At 51.1% G+C, this 15638-nt stretch overlaps 4 protein-coding genes across 4 annotated transcripts; 2 read left to right on the top strand and 2 right to left on the bottom strand.

The window, feature by feature from the left end:
• Positions 1-103: 103 nt before the first annotated feature.
• Positions 104-1915, bottom strand: N7471_005899 (C2H2 zinc finger protein; the record flags this gene model as incomplete). Its single annotated transcript, XM_057278618.1, has 1 exon — positions 104-1915. One exon carries the CDS (start codon positions 1913-1915, stop codon positions 104-106), a length of 1812 nt encoding a protein of 603 aa, XP_057138228.1.
• Positions 1916-5866: 3951 nt separating this feature from the next.
• Positions 5867-8198, top strand: N7471_005900 (uncharacterized protein; the record flags this gene model as incomplete). Its single annotated transcript, XM_057278619.1, has 2 exons — positions 5867-7107; positions 7161-8198. Exons 1-2 carry the CDS (start codon positions 6631-6633, stop codon positions 8196-8198), a joined length of 1515 nt encoding a protein of 504 aa, XP_057138229.1. The 5' UTR covers positions 5867-6630.
• A 723-nt stretch (positions 8199-8921) lies between these two features.
• Positions 8922-11624, bottom strand: N7471_005901 (condensin subunit BRN1; the record flags this gene model as incomplete). Its single annotated transcript, XM_057278620.1, has 3 exons — positions 8922-10880; positions 10937-11501; positions 11551-11624. The coding sequence occupies 3 exons, from the start codon at positions 11622-11624 to the stop codon at positions 8922-8924; spliced, it is 2598 nt and encodes an 865-aa protein (XP_057138230.1).
• Positions 11625-11976: 352 nt separating this feature from the next.
• On the top strand, positions 11977-15396 carry N7471_005902 (sodium/calcium exchanger protein; the record flags this gene model as incomplete). Its single annotated transcript, XM_057278621.1, has 2 exons — positions 11977-12436; positions 12514-15396. The coding sequence occupies exons 1-2, from the start codon at positions 12233-12235 to the stop codon at positions 15394-15396; spliced, it is 3087 nt and encodes a 1028-aa protein (XP_057138231.1). The 5' UTR covers positions 11977-12232.
• Positions 15397-15638: the final 242 nt, after the last annotated feature.

A 15638-nucleotide genomic window follows, 5' to 3' on the forward strand; every position in this document is an offset into this window, starting at 1 on the left:
AGACGTATGGACAAAGGGAAGAAGGAGGGGAGGGCATAACAGCCAGTTCACGTGGCTGATGGTCAGCCATATCGTACACGCTAGAACCACACCCAAGAACGTATCACCGCGGTCCAGAATTATTCAGGTTTACTTCCACCGGAGCCGGGGGCACCGAGTTGGACGACGCAACGTGTGCCCGTAAAGTGGCAACTTCAGTGCGCAAGCCTGTCAACTCATCGTGCATTGTCCGCACGTATGCCCAAAGCTTATCGACTTGGCTGGCCTCATTGGAATTGGCATCCGGCCCATCGAATCCCTTGAGATGAGATAGACTGTGGGTACTGGAGTGGCTGTGCGAAGGAGTGTGCTTGGTTGCAGCTTGCATGCCAAATCGAGCATCCGGGGAGGTCATACCGGGCGGCGGAGGCAGCTGGGGCGCGCCTGGCTGCGGCAGAGGCAAGCCTAATGTAGGTGGTGCGTGGTTCGAAGATTGATTCGATCGCCCGAAAGAGGACTGCGGGTGTGGCAAGGACTGTCCCATACCGGGAGAGTGCGAGCGATGTGGCGGTGCACTATCATGTTGCGATGAGAGAGCGTTCGGGGACAGGGGCTTAGGGCTGTCACTGATACTGTTGGAAGGGAAGATAGACGAGCTCGAGGTGAGTCCAGCAGGCGGGAAAGTCATGTGTGACTGCGAAGCTGATGTTGACACTCCTGATCCACCATGATTGGGTGGGGGTGGGAAAAGGTGGCTGGGACGACCGGCGGCAATTGGCGGGTAGGTATTTGACTGGCGGGAGTGAATTGAATCAGACCGAGCAACTGTATCTGCCTCGTGCTTGCGGATACTCGGCATGGTCATTCGTCGCTCGTCTTCTTCGTCCATGCGCTCAGGCTCTGCTGTGTACATCAACCCATCCATGTCGTCGGGTCCGCCAGTCGTACCATCGCCATACTCGTCGTCTGCCGCAAAGCTGCCCATACTCGCGCGTCGACCTGCGCAGCCCCCCTGTCCTTTATTGTGCCGAGCAAGCGCATCACCTCGAGCGAAACGACGTCCACATTTAGGACAGATGTGTGGTCGCTCGCCAGTGTGCAGCTTTGCGTGGCGCTTCAAATCGTGCAATCTTCGGAAACGTGACTGGCAGGTTTGACAAACGAAAGGCTTTTCCTGGCTGTGGGTGAGCAGATGGCTCTTGAGGTTATGTTGCCGCGTAAATTCTGTCGCGCAGTATGGGCAGCGGTGTTTCTTCGCCGATGGAGAGCGAGGACTGCCTCGATTGTAGCCTGCGTTCGGTAGGCTCAATCCGCGACGCGGATCATTAATATTACCCGTAGGCATCGGGTATGAGAATGCTTTGCCATCGTGGTCGATCTCGGAGTCATCGCGCGACCGTCGATCTCCATCCTGAGAAGTGGATTCTTCAATAGGACCAGGGCTAGCTACCGTCGAGGAATGCATTAGTGAGTTGTGATGATGATCGTTCGATCCGTAAGGGTCCGAGGGCGATTCGGTCGCGTGCGAGTCGATTTGCATATTCTCCGGGGATGCATGGACTGAATGATCATGAATCGGGGCACCTGGCGACTTTTCGCCTGCACCCAGAGCCTCCCGGGCCACCTGCGAACTGTTTCGTTCAGCGTCCTTCTCATGCTCCGGTCGATCCGCCGGTACTGATGTTGGACTTGTCATCGGAGGAAGTTGATCTCTTGATCGCGAGACGTGTAGGCCGGCGCTGGCAATCGAGCTCAGGCTTTCGGGTTTGGAGGATTTAAACAAAGAGAGGGGTTCCGAGCTAGTGATAGTGTTTCCGGATAGTGAGTTGGAGGCGATGGGCTCGTTGTTCGACATCAACGTCGCCATGGAGAAAGAAGGTTTCGCGCCAGCCTCAAAGGGTGGACGAGCAAAGGCGACAGCTACTTTAGATGCCATGTTAGGATAATGTAAGGAGGATTGGTGGGGAAAAGGAACTTGACTAACTTTCATCCACCGGGATATATCAAAGATGTCAAGCAGGCGAGGTTGGGGGGAAAGAGAGTGAAGACCAGGGCGTGTGGGGCGTTTCTCACGAGTGTGGCGCAAGCTGACGAGTGGTTTCAGCTTCAGACTTGTCAAGATCCACCTGAATGATCCCAGGGGCTAAGGCCTTTAAAATAGCGATCGGGGAATGAGTGGATGAGATTCAATGGCCATCTGAAGTTTGGAATGGGCGCAGGAACAAATTAAGACAGAGAGATGGAAGAATTCAAATGGTGAAGACAGAAAAGTGGATGGTAACGAACATAGTTTTCATACCACACCATTTACCGTCTAAGGTTTCGAAGGCAAAAAAGAACACAAAGAGAGTGAACTGAACAGAAACCAGGCAGGGGATGATATGTTTGGTGGGGACTGGAGAGTCGAGGCTCTGGAGACATGAACCCTGAGGGAGTGAAGTATTGAGTACCTGGTGTTATACTATAAATACCGTGTGTTAACAAGTATACAGTACCTCATTATGATTGAGGCTGTGTAGACCGCTAACACTTTGTGGCTGGCTCGTGGGGCACTTCCTGCGGCTGACCTTCTCTTCTTCTCTTCAAGAGTACACGTTGCCTTATATTTTACATTTCACTTACAGAGCACAACCTATCTTGTATGATCTACATCTTGATGAGGCTTACGGAGTATAAACAGGATAAGATCATGTCCAAGGTATTTCTTTGTTACAATGGCCTTGGTATGGAGTGCATATCCAGGACGACGGGGGCAATCGGAGTGATGTCACCCCGGAGACCCGCGCATAATATACAACATATTGTATACGATACATTCCAATTTCAATTTACTGGAACGCCTGATCTTTTGGAGATCTGCAGATCAAGTGGAGATGCCTTGTATTGAGGCTTTCTACGTGTGTTCTTCGCCATCTGATGTACCCACTAGGTAGTACATACGTGGATGCAGACTCTACGGAGTATGTAATAGGCCTATGTACTCCGTAGGTCCCGACCCATTGGCCACCGACCACTTAGATCTTTTAATTACATTATTATGTCCCACTGCCCAAGAGTACCTTGGTAATTCAAGGCGCAACACATTTGCTGCGCCATGTTGCAGGCAATGTACTATGTACTTATAACGTTGTAAGTTGAAGACGCCTCGGGTGGCTCGGGGGGATCGACCTCCACGCAGAGCCCCATAGAACAGTACTACGCCGGTCATGCTAAATATGTACATACTATGTAGGTAGTCTCAAAGGTATATAGATCTATAAACATCTAGAACATACCATTTATTTTAACCTGCAATGGTTGAAAGGTAGATCTAATCTACATACAACACATTACCCACGGATTTAGGAACCAAGGAACCCCCCGTGGAGAGTCCTCGGGGCCTTCCAACGTTGTCCAATCCTCTACGGTTGCTTACTCCACTCCCAAAAATAGCCTGTGGCTGATACTTGGAATTCCCTATATATTATTCTAGATGCCTGCATGAAACGCGAACCATCATGGCCAAGTCTAGCAAATAAGTTGCATTGTTTCCGTCGACTCACGTACTCGAGAGGGTTGATATTCCACCCACGGTGGCGTTAAGACTTTCCATCAAGCATTGACTATGCCACAATCTCAATCAGGTAGCTTCTATAAGAGGTACGATTGAACATCTGTTTTCGTTACGCCAATCATCATCCGAAACATGGCGTTCTTCTTGCGGAATAGATGTCCATCGTGCAGTTGCCACTCCCTAAAGCCCCTAGGGGCTGCTGAAGTTTAATGCGGACAATACCTTTTGATCTTAACATGATAGTACTTCCAGAATTCGGCCTCACCACCTACACTCCGTGATCGATTCTCGAACCCGAATTCTAAGATCAACTATGCTATATTAAAGGGAGTTCTGGAATCGTAATTTTCCTGTGAATTTGGAAATACCCTAATCAATACTACTCATGTCTCGCTAACTAGTGTATGCGTAAGGCACAGCTACGTGACCTCGCGATCCGGATCAATCCCGCCAATAGAAACACAGTTGTTGCCTGCTCACCGTCTCCGCGGGCAATGCCTCACTCCTCCAGCGCTCAGGTCTCTACAATCATTGACCTCTTGTCTCTACTTATGCAAGCAACGATCGCTGTCCTTGTGTCCCTCCCAAATGGATCCAATTATTGTTATCGCGGTCATTGACTTAACATATAAGTACGTCGTACTAGCATATAAGTACGCCGTGATAGCAAGGTTTACTTACCCTGCTTGGGAAGGTCTCACTCTCCATCGCCTGCGCAAGAATAATGGCAGCCTACACCCGAAGTTCGGAATGTTACAGGCATTAGCACTTATAACAATATTTCCTGACGCGAAGCAAATCGTGGATCGAGTTGAAAAGTATGTGCTCGGTGCCAAAACAGACGAGGTAATGGTGTTACGAAAATCAAGATCGGAAGATCGCACAATGCTGGCTGTTGCTGCATGTTTAGAAATCTCTCCTAATCAATTCCAAACCTTAAAAGGTGTTTCTAATGTACTCACAGGCTGCTACTGTGGCGCAAGTTGCCATCACAGCCTTAGCACTTGAAGACATCAACAAGGTCCATTGGACTGCAGAAGCTGCATTTGTGGTCAGCTTGACAGCTGGAGATCTATCGTTCTTTTTTTGCTTGCTTAGTGCAACAAAGAATGAGCAGCTTTTTCACCACGGATGATATCAAAGACTTTTTCAGCAAGCCTAGCAGTTCAGAAGAGCTTCGGCTCCTCGAGCAACATCTGGATCGTTTGGTATCAGAGATACGGAAGAGAAATTCCAGTGGTGAAAGGACTATGAGACACGAAAAAACAACAGAACTCGAATCGACCATCAAGCAGTTTAAGAGCAAAAATAGATGGAGATCTGCTTCCTTTTATTCTATCCTTACGGTGAAGGCACCGACCCTTCTTTTGAAATATGCACTAGCATCTTTTTTTACTGGACTTGGTATCTACTTTGGATGTTTAGCACTTAGCGAAGTGGGTTCTCAAAAGCCTCAAGGACGCAATCTCGCAATCTTCATGGTCTACATTATGACTAGCTTTTTTGGCCTTATAATCTATTACGTGCCGTCTACATTGAAGCAATTGGAGTTGTCATCAGCCCGTCGCTACGCACAAATCAGGGCCAACGAACTTGCTGGGGATCCATACCAAGAAGAAACGGACATTCTTCGAAACATCAGTGTATTACTGAATTCAGAAGAGCAGGAAGTCAATAGCGAGCATCAATCTGATGATGCTATATCTCGGGAAAGAAGTCTTGCGGGCATGGATAGACCTCAACACAATCATACGCATGATCTTCCGGCCTAACGGTCAAACGAAAGCACCAAAGAGATTATACTAGCTTCAACCAATCCGCCCAGGAGAAATGAAGAATTAGCTGGCCGGACGGAGATAGAAATTTAGACTGACGGAGAGAAGCTGGAGATAATACGAGAAGAGAAGGCGAAAGGGAGCGAAGGATACCGATACCGAGGCTCCTCTTGATTGGACCGACATGCTATATCTGCAGGCTAAGTGACGTTCCTGCGGCTACCAATCTCAATATTCACGCATACAGCGATAGAAAGAAAGTATCGTACTTATTATATCTAGCTCGGCAGATTCTATATTATCGAAACCTTGAATTGGAAGATGAGAATAGGGTATGAGAAGGTAATTAAAAAGGACCATTCACTTTCTATACCAAAAGTAAGACGGAATGCTGGAGAGATCTCCTAGAAAAGCTAGTGTTAATGTGAGGCAGAGCACTATCACGGGTGTGACCCGGTCTGCTTCGAAGGAGAAACCTTGCAAAAATAGCCTGTGCACAGACCTTCACCTTTTCCCCTCTCCAACATCTCAAACCCCTAATATCCAAGGGTGCTTAATCGAGTTATATAACTGGGCCTCGAATTTGGGTTGACCGGGTACTTTCGTCCAGTCGTTCACATCTTCCCTGTTTCCCACGGACCGCTCCTTCATCTCACACACTAAAGCGGTTCTGCATTCCGTGTGGTTGGACGATCGGCGGATTAGCGCCGGGCTGGGGGTGACGGAGGTGCATTGTGAGGAGCAAAGATGGCCGCTACTCGATCTCACTGGCCCGTTACTCCACTGTGACAAGCTTGGCTGATCACTTCCGCCGGCCAGTCACACTCCCCTCTCAACGCCTCGAGGTACAGTGCACTTGCAGCAAGAGGGCTTGACTGGCTTTGGGTCTTCCAATCATGCCCCTGGTCGCTGCTGCAAATTCCCCCTCGGCGCTTACTCTGGCCCGACTCAAGTGACGAGAATCAAAAGCCTGCATTTTGGTCCCCCCGCCTCTCGGACCATGCCAGCACTCGAACATTATTGATATTCAAGGTGCCCAGGCCGGTTCCTGTCACTTTCTGATTATCTTCATTTTTTTTTTCGTTTTCGATCACCATCTGCTGTTTAATACCCGTGTACGCAGGCCTCGCACACGGTATCGGTGATTTACTGCAAACCTGATATAGTTCAGCCGTTGTCCCACCACACTTGTGGTTTTTGGTGTATATTCGACTCGATTTAGGGTCGTTTATTCCCAGCAGCCAGTCTTGTGGCCATCAAGTCGAGAGCTGGTTCTCTTGACCTAATTGTTTGATTCATTTGCCTGCATTGCTCATCGATTCAATGGCGGTATCAGACGATAGCCGAGAGCACTCTCCTCTGACCTACGAGCCCGTTGTGCCTGAGGATCTCACCCGTGCCTCTTATCACAGTGCAATGGGTCCTCCACCACAGCACGCCGTGCGAGAGACTCGCAGTGGCTCTGATACGAGCAATGCCTCGCTCAAGAGTCCGCGCACTGCTCGATTCGCCGAGGCCACATCAATTCACTCTCCCATCGATCGCACAGAAGCTGGACGATCACCCTTCGCCGACCCTCCCAGGACTCAGGCGAGGGGAGATGTTGGAGATGTGGGATTCGGTTACGTGGCAGCGAACAATGAGCATGCGAATGACCAGGTGCCAATGTCACCTTTCCGACCTGACCTGAAGGTGCCGCAGACAGCCAAGTCATTGAACCCGCTCAGTCCAACTTTCCGCGAGGAGTACTTGCTTGAGAAGCAAGAAAAGAAGGCTGAAGTCGAGAATGCCCGAGACCTGGTAAGAAAGCCGCCCCACGATGTCGATCAATGCAATTTACTAATTGTAACCAGAGAATCAAACTCCGCGTCCGGATCGCCAAGGTCTTTCTGCGTTTCGTCAACTTCGGCTGCAGTCTGATCGTGTTGTCTCTGCTAGCCGTGACATTGACTGTCTTCAACGCAACCAAGCACCTGCCCACTCGTAATAGCCTTCCTGCTTGGGCAGAGGGCACCAACCCCTGGGCCCAGTACCTCCTTCTTGGCATGGCTTGCGTTTCCTTGTTCGCCTGTCTAATCGTGTTCTGGGCCTACCGAAAGGGCGGCCACGGACGCGCCGAGAAAGCCGCCGTCTACTACACCAGCTTCTCGATCGCCTTCTTCGCCGTGAACCTGATCATGTGGATCGTTGGTGCAGCAGTCTACCAGCACTCCAAATCCACAGGAAACAACAAGGACATGTGGGGATGGTCCTGCGCGCAGAACACCCGCGAGCAGATCTACCACAACAGCGTCGACTATGCTCTCCTTTGTCGTCTACAAGATTGGGGCCTCGTCTGCGCCATCATCGAAATCGTCATCGAAGTCCTAGTGATCCTGATCTACGTGGTAGTCTTCTACCGCGTCTGGAGCAAGCGCAAGCTGATGAAGTCCATGGACACCCGCGACAACGCCCGTTCAGATCTATATCTCGCCCAGCTGCGCCTGCAATCCGCCCCGAACACCCCCGGCTTCGCAGGCTTTGCTTCCTACCCTCCCAAGTCCCCTTTCTACGCCGCCGGTCCTGTGGACCCCTACTCGGCCGCTGAGAAGGGCCAGGCTCAACCCCAGACTACTCAGTATGCCTCACCGCGCTCGCCTACCCGCCCTACCCCATCCTTCCAGCTCCAGCCGCCTCCTATCAAGGTCCAGCAGCCAACCCCGCAGACTGCCCAGGAGGAGTTCGCTCCTCCTTCCCATTACTCGCAGTCGCCGCCTCCTCACAGCCAGCGCCAGAGTCCGCCTATGAATAGGGGTAGTGCTCCCGGTGAGCGCACCTACGATTCCGTCCCGATTCCTGGAGCTTACCAGAGCCCTATGGTACCGGCGTTCCCTGCCCCTGTACGCAAGTAAATGTGGATGACTGCAAGATTGCCTTTTTCTTTCTTTTGACTTGGCGTGTTATGATTCGATTACATTTTCCCTTGTGGAAAATGAAAGTGCTTGAAAACAATGAAAACATAAAAAAAAACGTCGAAAATCCGAAAACTACAATACAGGCCGTCACTTTCGATTGATCTGCTTCAAAATTGGACACTTGTTCGACCTTTTTTTGTTTACCCCCTCTCCTTGTTATGGAGTTTAATGTACACCCTGGGGCACGTGGAGTTTTGGTGTGAGATACAGATACCTATTTGGACTTTGGTACACTGTTGGTGTATTTACTCTCTTTATCTTTGGTTTTTGTCCAATAAATGAATATACTGCAATGATACATATGAATGAACTCCTTACTCCTTACCGACTTTCATCTCAACACCGTAGCTATAGAATTTTGGCATGTGCCGGCATTCAACACCAAGGTGCTGAACTGATCCTACCTTAACTTAAGACTACTTGGGTATTGCACTAGAAAATATGTATGTGAAATCATTTGAATTTATCCAAACAAAAGAAGTAATCCAAAGAGGCAAAAATACCCAAGAGCGCCGTTCACTGCGAACAGGAAAAAGCAAAACCACAACGCCGCAAGGATCTACCAAGTCACACCGTCCTGTCCATCACTCGTGACCAACATGCATATCGTAGTGCTTCTACCCATGTCAACTGTACATGCAACTAAAAAAACCAAGGGTATCACATTCCTCCTCCCTCTTCGATGATGGCGTGAGTATCCCTAGTTACGAAGATCTCTTCCAGGGTAGCCGCATCAGCGCCCATTTTGCTTAGATCACTCTCGAGCACGAGACCCTGTTCGTTGGCAAGATGCAGAAGACAAATAAATCCGAATGAGGTGCTGATATCGCGTAGGGTCTCAGCCGGGTAGACTGCCTTGAGGGAGTTCATGATTTGCGTGAACCGTAGCCGGCCAGCATCCTTGCCACCGACAGGTTGCTCTGGGCTCTCGGCCTTGGGTGTGGGCGGGACAGGGGCATCCGATTCACTCTCGGGTTCGGTCGGAGCCTCACTGGAAACGGCCCCTGGCTGTGAAGCTGAGGCGAAGTCCACGGCATCGACCAGGCGCTCGCCCATGCCCTTCCACATCTCTGTTTTGAGGCGCCGAACGTCAACCTTCTTTGCGACACGTGCATATGCCACGTAGTCTGGTCGTGCACGACGACCACCTTGTGTCACTAATTGTGATCCGTAACCGCCAGCTCCCGGTCGGCCAGGCGTGGCGCCAACCATGTTCAATAGCGCGCTGAGTCCAGTTGCTCCACCTGCTTCTCCAGCTGATGTGCCTTGAGGCCCGCCTGCTGGTGGAGAAAGCATCTCCCGGGCATCTGCGAATGGCAGATTGTCGTCGTCATCAAGATCCATGCCGTTCGGGAAAGCAAGACCATCGTCATCAGCAAAGAAGTTGGCATCATAGGCACCAGCAGCACCTTCCTCGCCGGCGTTTTCTTCCGGCTTGCGATTTGCCCAGAACGCCTCATCCATGTCTCCATTACCAGCCGTCAAATCCTGCCGACGGCGTTTGCCCAAAATCTTCTTTGAGCCCATCTTTGCCTTTGGCTTGAGGAACAATGTGAGTAGGTTGCGAGAGTTGAAGTGCTTATCGTCAGGAAGAAGGTTGCGGCCCTTTGTCTTCCACTGCGTCTTGGGTAATGAGACGGCCGAGTTGGAGCTGGCCGGGGTGTAGATCAATTCTGCGACAGCAGGATCCAGAGGGGCAGCAAAATTAATCTCAAAAGGCTCTTTCTCTTTGCGCGGCTTGGGCGCCGACGTAGCGGGTGTTGCATGCTCTTTGATTCTTCGAATCTTCCAGTGTTCTGGGCCAGCCCAGTTCTTCTGTAGCGCGTTGTCAAAGTAGCTCAGAATGTTTTCGTGGTCGTGACTATTAGTTTGATGAGACATAGAGATGGCATATGCGTCTTCATCGCCATCATCGCCCTCACCATCATTATCTCCATCGTGGGCGACCCGGTGAACATTCAACATTGGTTCTAAGGCGGCTTCCCGAGCCCATACCTCTCCTCCGTCACCAAATCCAGTGTCGCCGCTGAGATCAAATCCGGCTAGGGTAGCATCATCGTCATCAAACCCGACAGCGTTGTCGTCGTCGAGCATGATACCAGATGGGTCGTCAGGTGCTCGTCCGTCTTCGTCCATCTTGTCTTGCCGCCATTCCTCTGGTGCTTTGAGGAGAGGGAGATCTAGCGACCCGCTGGGATCACCCAAGTCGAGGTTTTTGAGCGATGGACAAATATCTTGTTCATCGAGACGATCCAAATCCGGGAAAAACTGGCTCGCTAGTGTGGCAAGATCGATCTCTGTATTATCTTCAAAGGTGTCGCTTGCGGGTTTCTGGGTTGGTTTCGTTTGGTCCTCGGTCTGCTGTTCTGGATTCGTAGACTCTTCACGGTCATCTTCGGCGGTTTTGGCACTATCGTCCACAGCATCGTCGCTGCTGTCGAACACAATTCTTCCATGGCTATCAATAGCAAGGTGGTTCAGAAGCAAGCCCTTGGCGCCTCCTTCATCAAAGTCTGCCGATGCTTTCTTGAATAGCGGGTCCACGGCGAACTCTAGCTCGAACTTCTTCAGTTGCAACGACGAGAATGACGGCGCGAGGGTAGCCTCATGGGAACGTGTCTAGACACCATCCAGTTAGTAAAATCCTAGATCTCTGACACCGTATAGAACCATACCTTTTTTCGAGACTTGCGAGGTTGGCCATCCTCGCCTTCCTCATCCTCATCGCCATCTTCTGCCTCCTCCCCGCGCCCTCTCTTATCGCGGCTATCAGCCAGTCCACTCAGAAGTTTCCCTGTCTCTGTTGCGACACTGTCCACTCGGCTGGTGTAGATCTTAACACAACCGTCAAGAGTGCAACTGGCCTTTTGGAAGTTTACACCATCTCCTTCCTTCAGCAATGACATGTCGTGAAAGTAGTCGATCAGCGCAAAGTTCCAGGAGTTATTCGCATTGATTTTGTTATCGGTCGCCATCTTCATCCACTCTTCAAAATTGGCCAGGATAGGCACGCGCTTCATCGGCGTCACTGCGCGGCCATTGACATCGCTAGTGCGGCCGCGATGACCCGAGGGTCGAGGAGTTGTGGGACTTTCGCTCCCTTCGCGGTCTAAGGTGTATCGACGGGGTGGCATAGGCGTCTTGACTGCGGCTTTAATCTGACTCATTTGGCGATCATGAATCGCCTGACGAGCCTCCATGCGCGCTGCCTTCTCGCCCTCATCGTCGTTGAGGGGAATCCTAATATAATCAGTTGAATGTCATAACCAGGAGATATCCAGATACGTACTTGACCGGAGAGTTTTTGTGCGGGGTCGAGTTGCCGTTAGAACGACGATGTATTTTGTTTGCGACACGCGGCATGGTTGCGGTTGCCCCCGATAGGGGATGGCGATAACAGCGTTGAAATGGAAAGTTCTATGGAGAGAGGGGTTGATGTCGATGAAGCAAAACAAATGGGGAAGTCAACAAACATACGGCGGTCTAGGCGTACCAATGACGCACTCTCTGTCACGTAATCATGGACTATGGATGCCTGGAATATCAGGTCGCATGTTCTACCCAATCCGGGCTTACCTTTGGTTGTTCATTCTTTTGAACCTTCAGCAGTGAATTCTTTAAATCTTTGATTCCTACTCCTGCTTTTTCACCATCTCATCTTGTATTAATTACAGTTATCCTATCTGCGATCGACCCCTCTAACCTGTTTCTTCAGTGCAACAACGATCGGCGGACTAAGCGCATTGGCCCACTCCCGAGGTCCGCCACACCCACCTAGGCAGCTCCTCCCAGCTGACATCACCGGACTCCTCACCGCACTCACCGCGCTGGCCTATACAAACCAACATCTGTTGGACGCGTGTGGTATATATTGTACATGCATTGTGTCTTGAATGTTGAGCTTTCTGGTATAAGTTGGTCTACAACATCTAAAGTCTCCTTCCCACGATGCCGCCATACTTCTCGTCATCATGAACCAGCTGCCGTCCTTCCTGCAGCCTGCCGTCCGAAAGCCGCGATATTCAATCCGACCATTCTACACCACGTTGTTGGTGTTTACACTTATTGCAACAGCAAGTTGGTTCCTACCTGGTACTACAAATGAACATGGGCAGTTTGCGCAACCGGATACAGGGCCACATATAGACCTGTTCAAACGAGAGGGCGAACTAGAGGTATCTTTCCCTTCCCAAATCCTTTCCTGTGAGATGGCGCCGAAGGCTAAATGATGTTCTGTCACACGATGATACAGTGCCGCTTGGTCCGCAACGTCAAAGATCAGTGTGCATACGTCCGCGCCAACTGCCCCGATCACGAGGATGGCCTAATCTCCTACCTTCAATTTTACTATTGTGGACTGGTCGATGTAAAACCGGTAGCATTCGCGATATTGATCCTTTGGCTATCATTGCTGTTCAGTACCATCGGCATCGCGGCAAGCGATTTCCTGTGTATCGATCTGAGTACGTTGGCCAGCATTTTGGGATTGAGCGAGAGTCTCACAGGCGTGACATTCCTTGCATTTGGCAATGGAAGCCCTGACGTATTTTCCACTTTCGCCGCCATGCGGTCGAATAGTGGGAGCTTGGCGATTGGTGAGTTGATCGGCGCGGCGACTTTTATCACCTCCGTTGTCGCGGGTTCCATGGCATTAGTGCGGCCATTCAAGGTCGCGCGAAGGAGTTTTGTCAGAGATGTGGGCTACTTCATAGTGGCTGTCATTTTCAGCATGTTTCTGCTGGCTGATGGAAAACTTCATGTATGGGAGTCAGCTGCGATGGTATGCTTGTACGCCTTCTATGTCGTAATGGTGGTGACCTGGCACTGGTATATGGTACGACGGCGCCGAAAGAATGAGAGAGACCTCGCAGCGCGAGCTCACTTTCATATACCGGAGAACCAAGAGCTGGATATCGAAGAGGCCGCCGAGGACGATGACCCCGGTGTAGCATCGGAGTCACTAAGTCTGCTCCGCGGAGCCTCAACTGAGGATTTTGATATTTTGGAACGTGCTGAAGCTGTTCCTCTATGGAAAGAAGAGGACGACGAGGATGACGAGACACGCAACCGGTACTTGGCCGAGATTCGTGATAACATGCACGTCTATCGACCCGTTCACTCGAGGCGTAACACGATGAACCCCATTCGGCCGAGTCTTGTCGGTGCATTGGAGTTTCGGTCTGTCCTTCACTCACTACAGAAATCAAGAAATACCCATGGCAATCCGACAATAAGCCTGAACAGCTATTCAGACGACGGCGAGTCCGATGTCGACACACGCTCGGTGGCATCGCATCCTCGCGCCAGTCGACCGTCTGCCACTAACGACCGCCTATCGCCGTCTAGTGCAGGATCTTCTCGAGTTCGAGCTGTCTCGGCGAACGATGCCGTGGGGTTGAAATTCGATTCCAGTGTTTTGGAGCCCCGCCCAGCACAAGGTCCACTGCTTACAGTGAGCAGACCTTTTGAGGATGATTCGGGACAAGAAGCCATGCAGTCACGCCAGCTCCCTCGAATTGATACTGGAATTGCGCTGGATGTGTCCCCCTCTGCGAATCAGTCGCCGAGTCTAAGTCCAGTTACCACAGGTCCTCAAACCCCTAACTGGCTCGCTCCATCAGACGCTTTTAACTCCCCCAATTACAACAGCGGAGGGATAAATGATCGGTCCCCGATGTCAGTTTCCCCTAGGGGCACTTCAATTCGCCGTAATTCAGGCTTTGGCTTAGAAAGCCCTTCAGCGCCCTTCCCACTGTATACTGATTTACCCCCCGTGCCATTCTCACGACCATCCAGCATTCGACTTCCAAATTCACCCAGTCAGTTAGAACGGCTACAAGTCCAGGACGGGTATGATGCTTTCGCTCATGTAGGCTTCCCCTTCCGCAAATACCTGAGGAATTGGTGGCCTGACTCGATCCCCTCTCCCCAGCAGATTGGTTGCACGCTTTTCCCAACCTTGGCGGGCTGGAAGTCTAAAAATGTCTGGGAACGACTGCTCTGTATTATCGCAGCTCCCAGTGTGCTGCTTCTTACCATAACGATCCCGGTCGTTGAGTCAGAGTCACCAGAGTCTGTGGAACCGGACCCCATACCCTCGGTGATTATTCAGGACGTCGGCGATGGAGATAATGCCTCCCCAAGGGTTAGACTTCCAGCCGATAGTCCAGTGATTATGGCTCAGGCACACGACTACGCCGGCTCAACTTCTAACGTGCTGCCAACGCACCCCCATCGAAAGTCCTCGTATGAACGCACTGGTCGCCCGCGATGGGACTCGGAACTTCCAGCAGTGCCGAGGCCATGTTCACCTCCTATGCATCCTGTGCCGACAAAGGACTGGAATCGCTGGCTGGTTTCCATCCAGCTTTTCACAGGCCCTTTCTTTGCCGTGCTCATCACCTGGACGACCGTGGACGAAGACCGTCAGCTGCGCAACCTCATTTTTCCCTCCCTCGTCTCCCTCTTATTCTCCTCCGTCTGTCTCACAGCCCTGATAATAAGCACCCGTCGTCAACGAAACCACCGACGTCCCAGTGCAGATCTTTCGATCCCGCTCCTCCCCCATGAAACCCAACCCCACATCGACACCCTCCCATCGCAATGGCGGCCCTTCCTCTCCCTACTCGGCTTCTTAGTCGCCATATCCTGGATCGCCACGATCGCCACAGAAGTTGTCTCTCTTCTCAAGACCATCGGCGTAATCCTCGACATATCCGATTCCCTACTCGGATTGACCATCTTTGCCGTCGGGAACTCGCTAGGTGATCTAGTCGCTGACATCACAGTCGCCCGACTCGGGTATCCGGTCATGGCTCTGAGTGCCTGCTTCGGTGGTCCCATGCTCAACATCCTCCTAGGTATCGGTCTTGGTGGTCTGTATATGACCGTCAACGGCGGGAACCAGAGACACGATCAGGCGCTGCGGGGAGTCACCCCTGTGCAAGTCCCCTATGAGATCGCCATCTCCAATGTGCTTGTTATCAGCGGCGCGACACTTTTGGTTATCCTGGTTGGGCTTTTGATTGTGGTTCCTATGAACAATTGGATAATGGATCGCAGGATTGGCTGGGGTCTTGTCGCTGTTTGGTGTGTGAGTACCCTGGGGAATGTGATTGCGGAAGTTGTCTTTTGAATAGGTGTTGGCGGAGGTATACACACTCGTGAATGGCGACTGTTGGTCTTTGTTTCTTTTGGTTTAGTTTGGTGTCGGTGTTGGTTAGGCATTGTGGCGGCTTTCTTTTTTTTTGCGCTTTCCAGTTTGCGATGTACAGCTGATCGCATGCTGATAGTACAGTCTTTTTGCATGTGAAATACTTGTGAAAGGACTATGATATACGAAATGCATCCTCATTCAATTTTGAGCATATGTATACA

The sequence above is a fragment of the Penicillium samsonianum genome, assembly GCF_028829775.1.
Source record: "Penicillium samsonianum strain IBT 33392 chromosome Unknown utg000003l_segment0_segment0, whole genome shotgun sequence".
Lineage (NCBI taxonomy): Eukaryota > Fungi > Ascomycota > Eurotiomycetes > Eurotiales > Aspergillaceae > Penicillium > Penicillium samsonianum.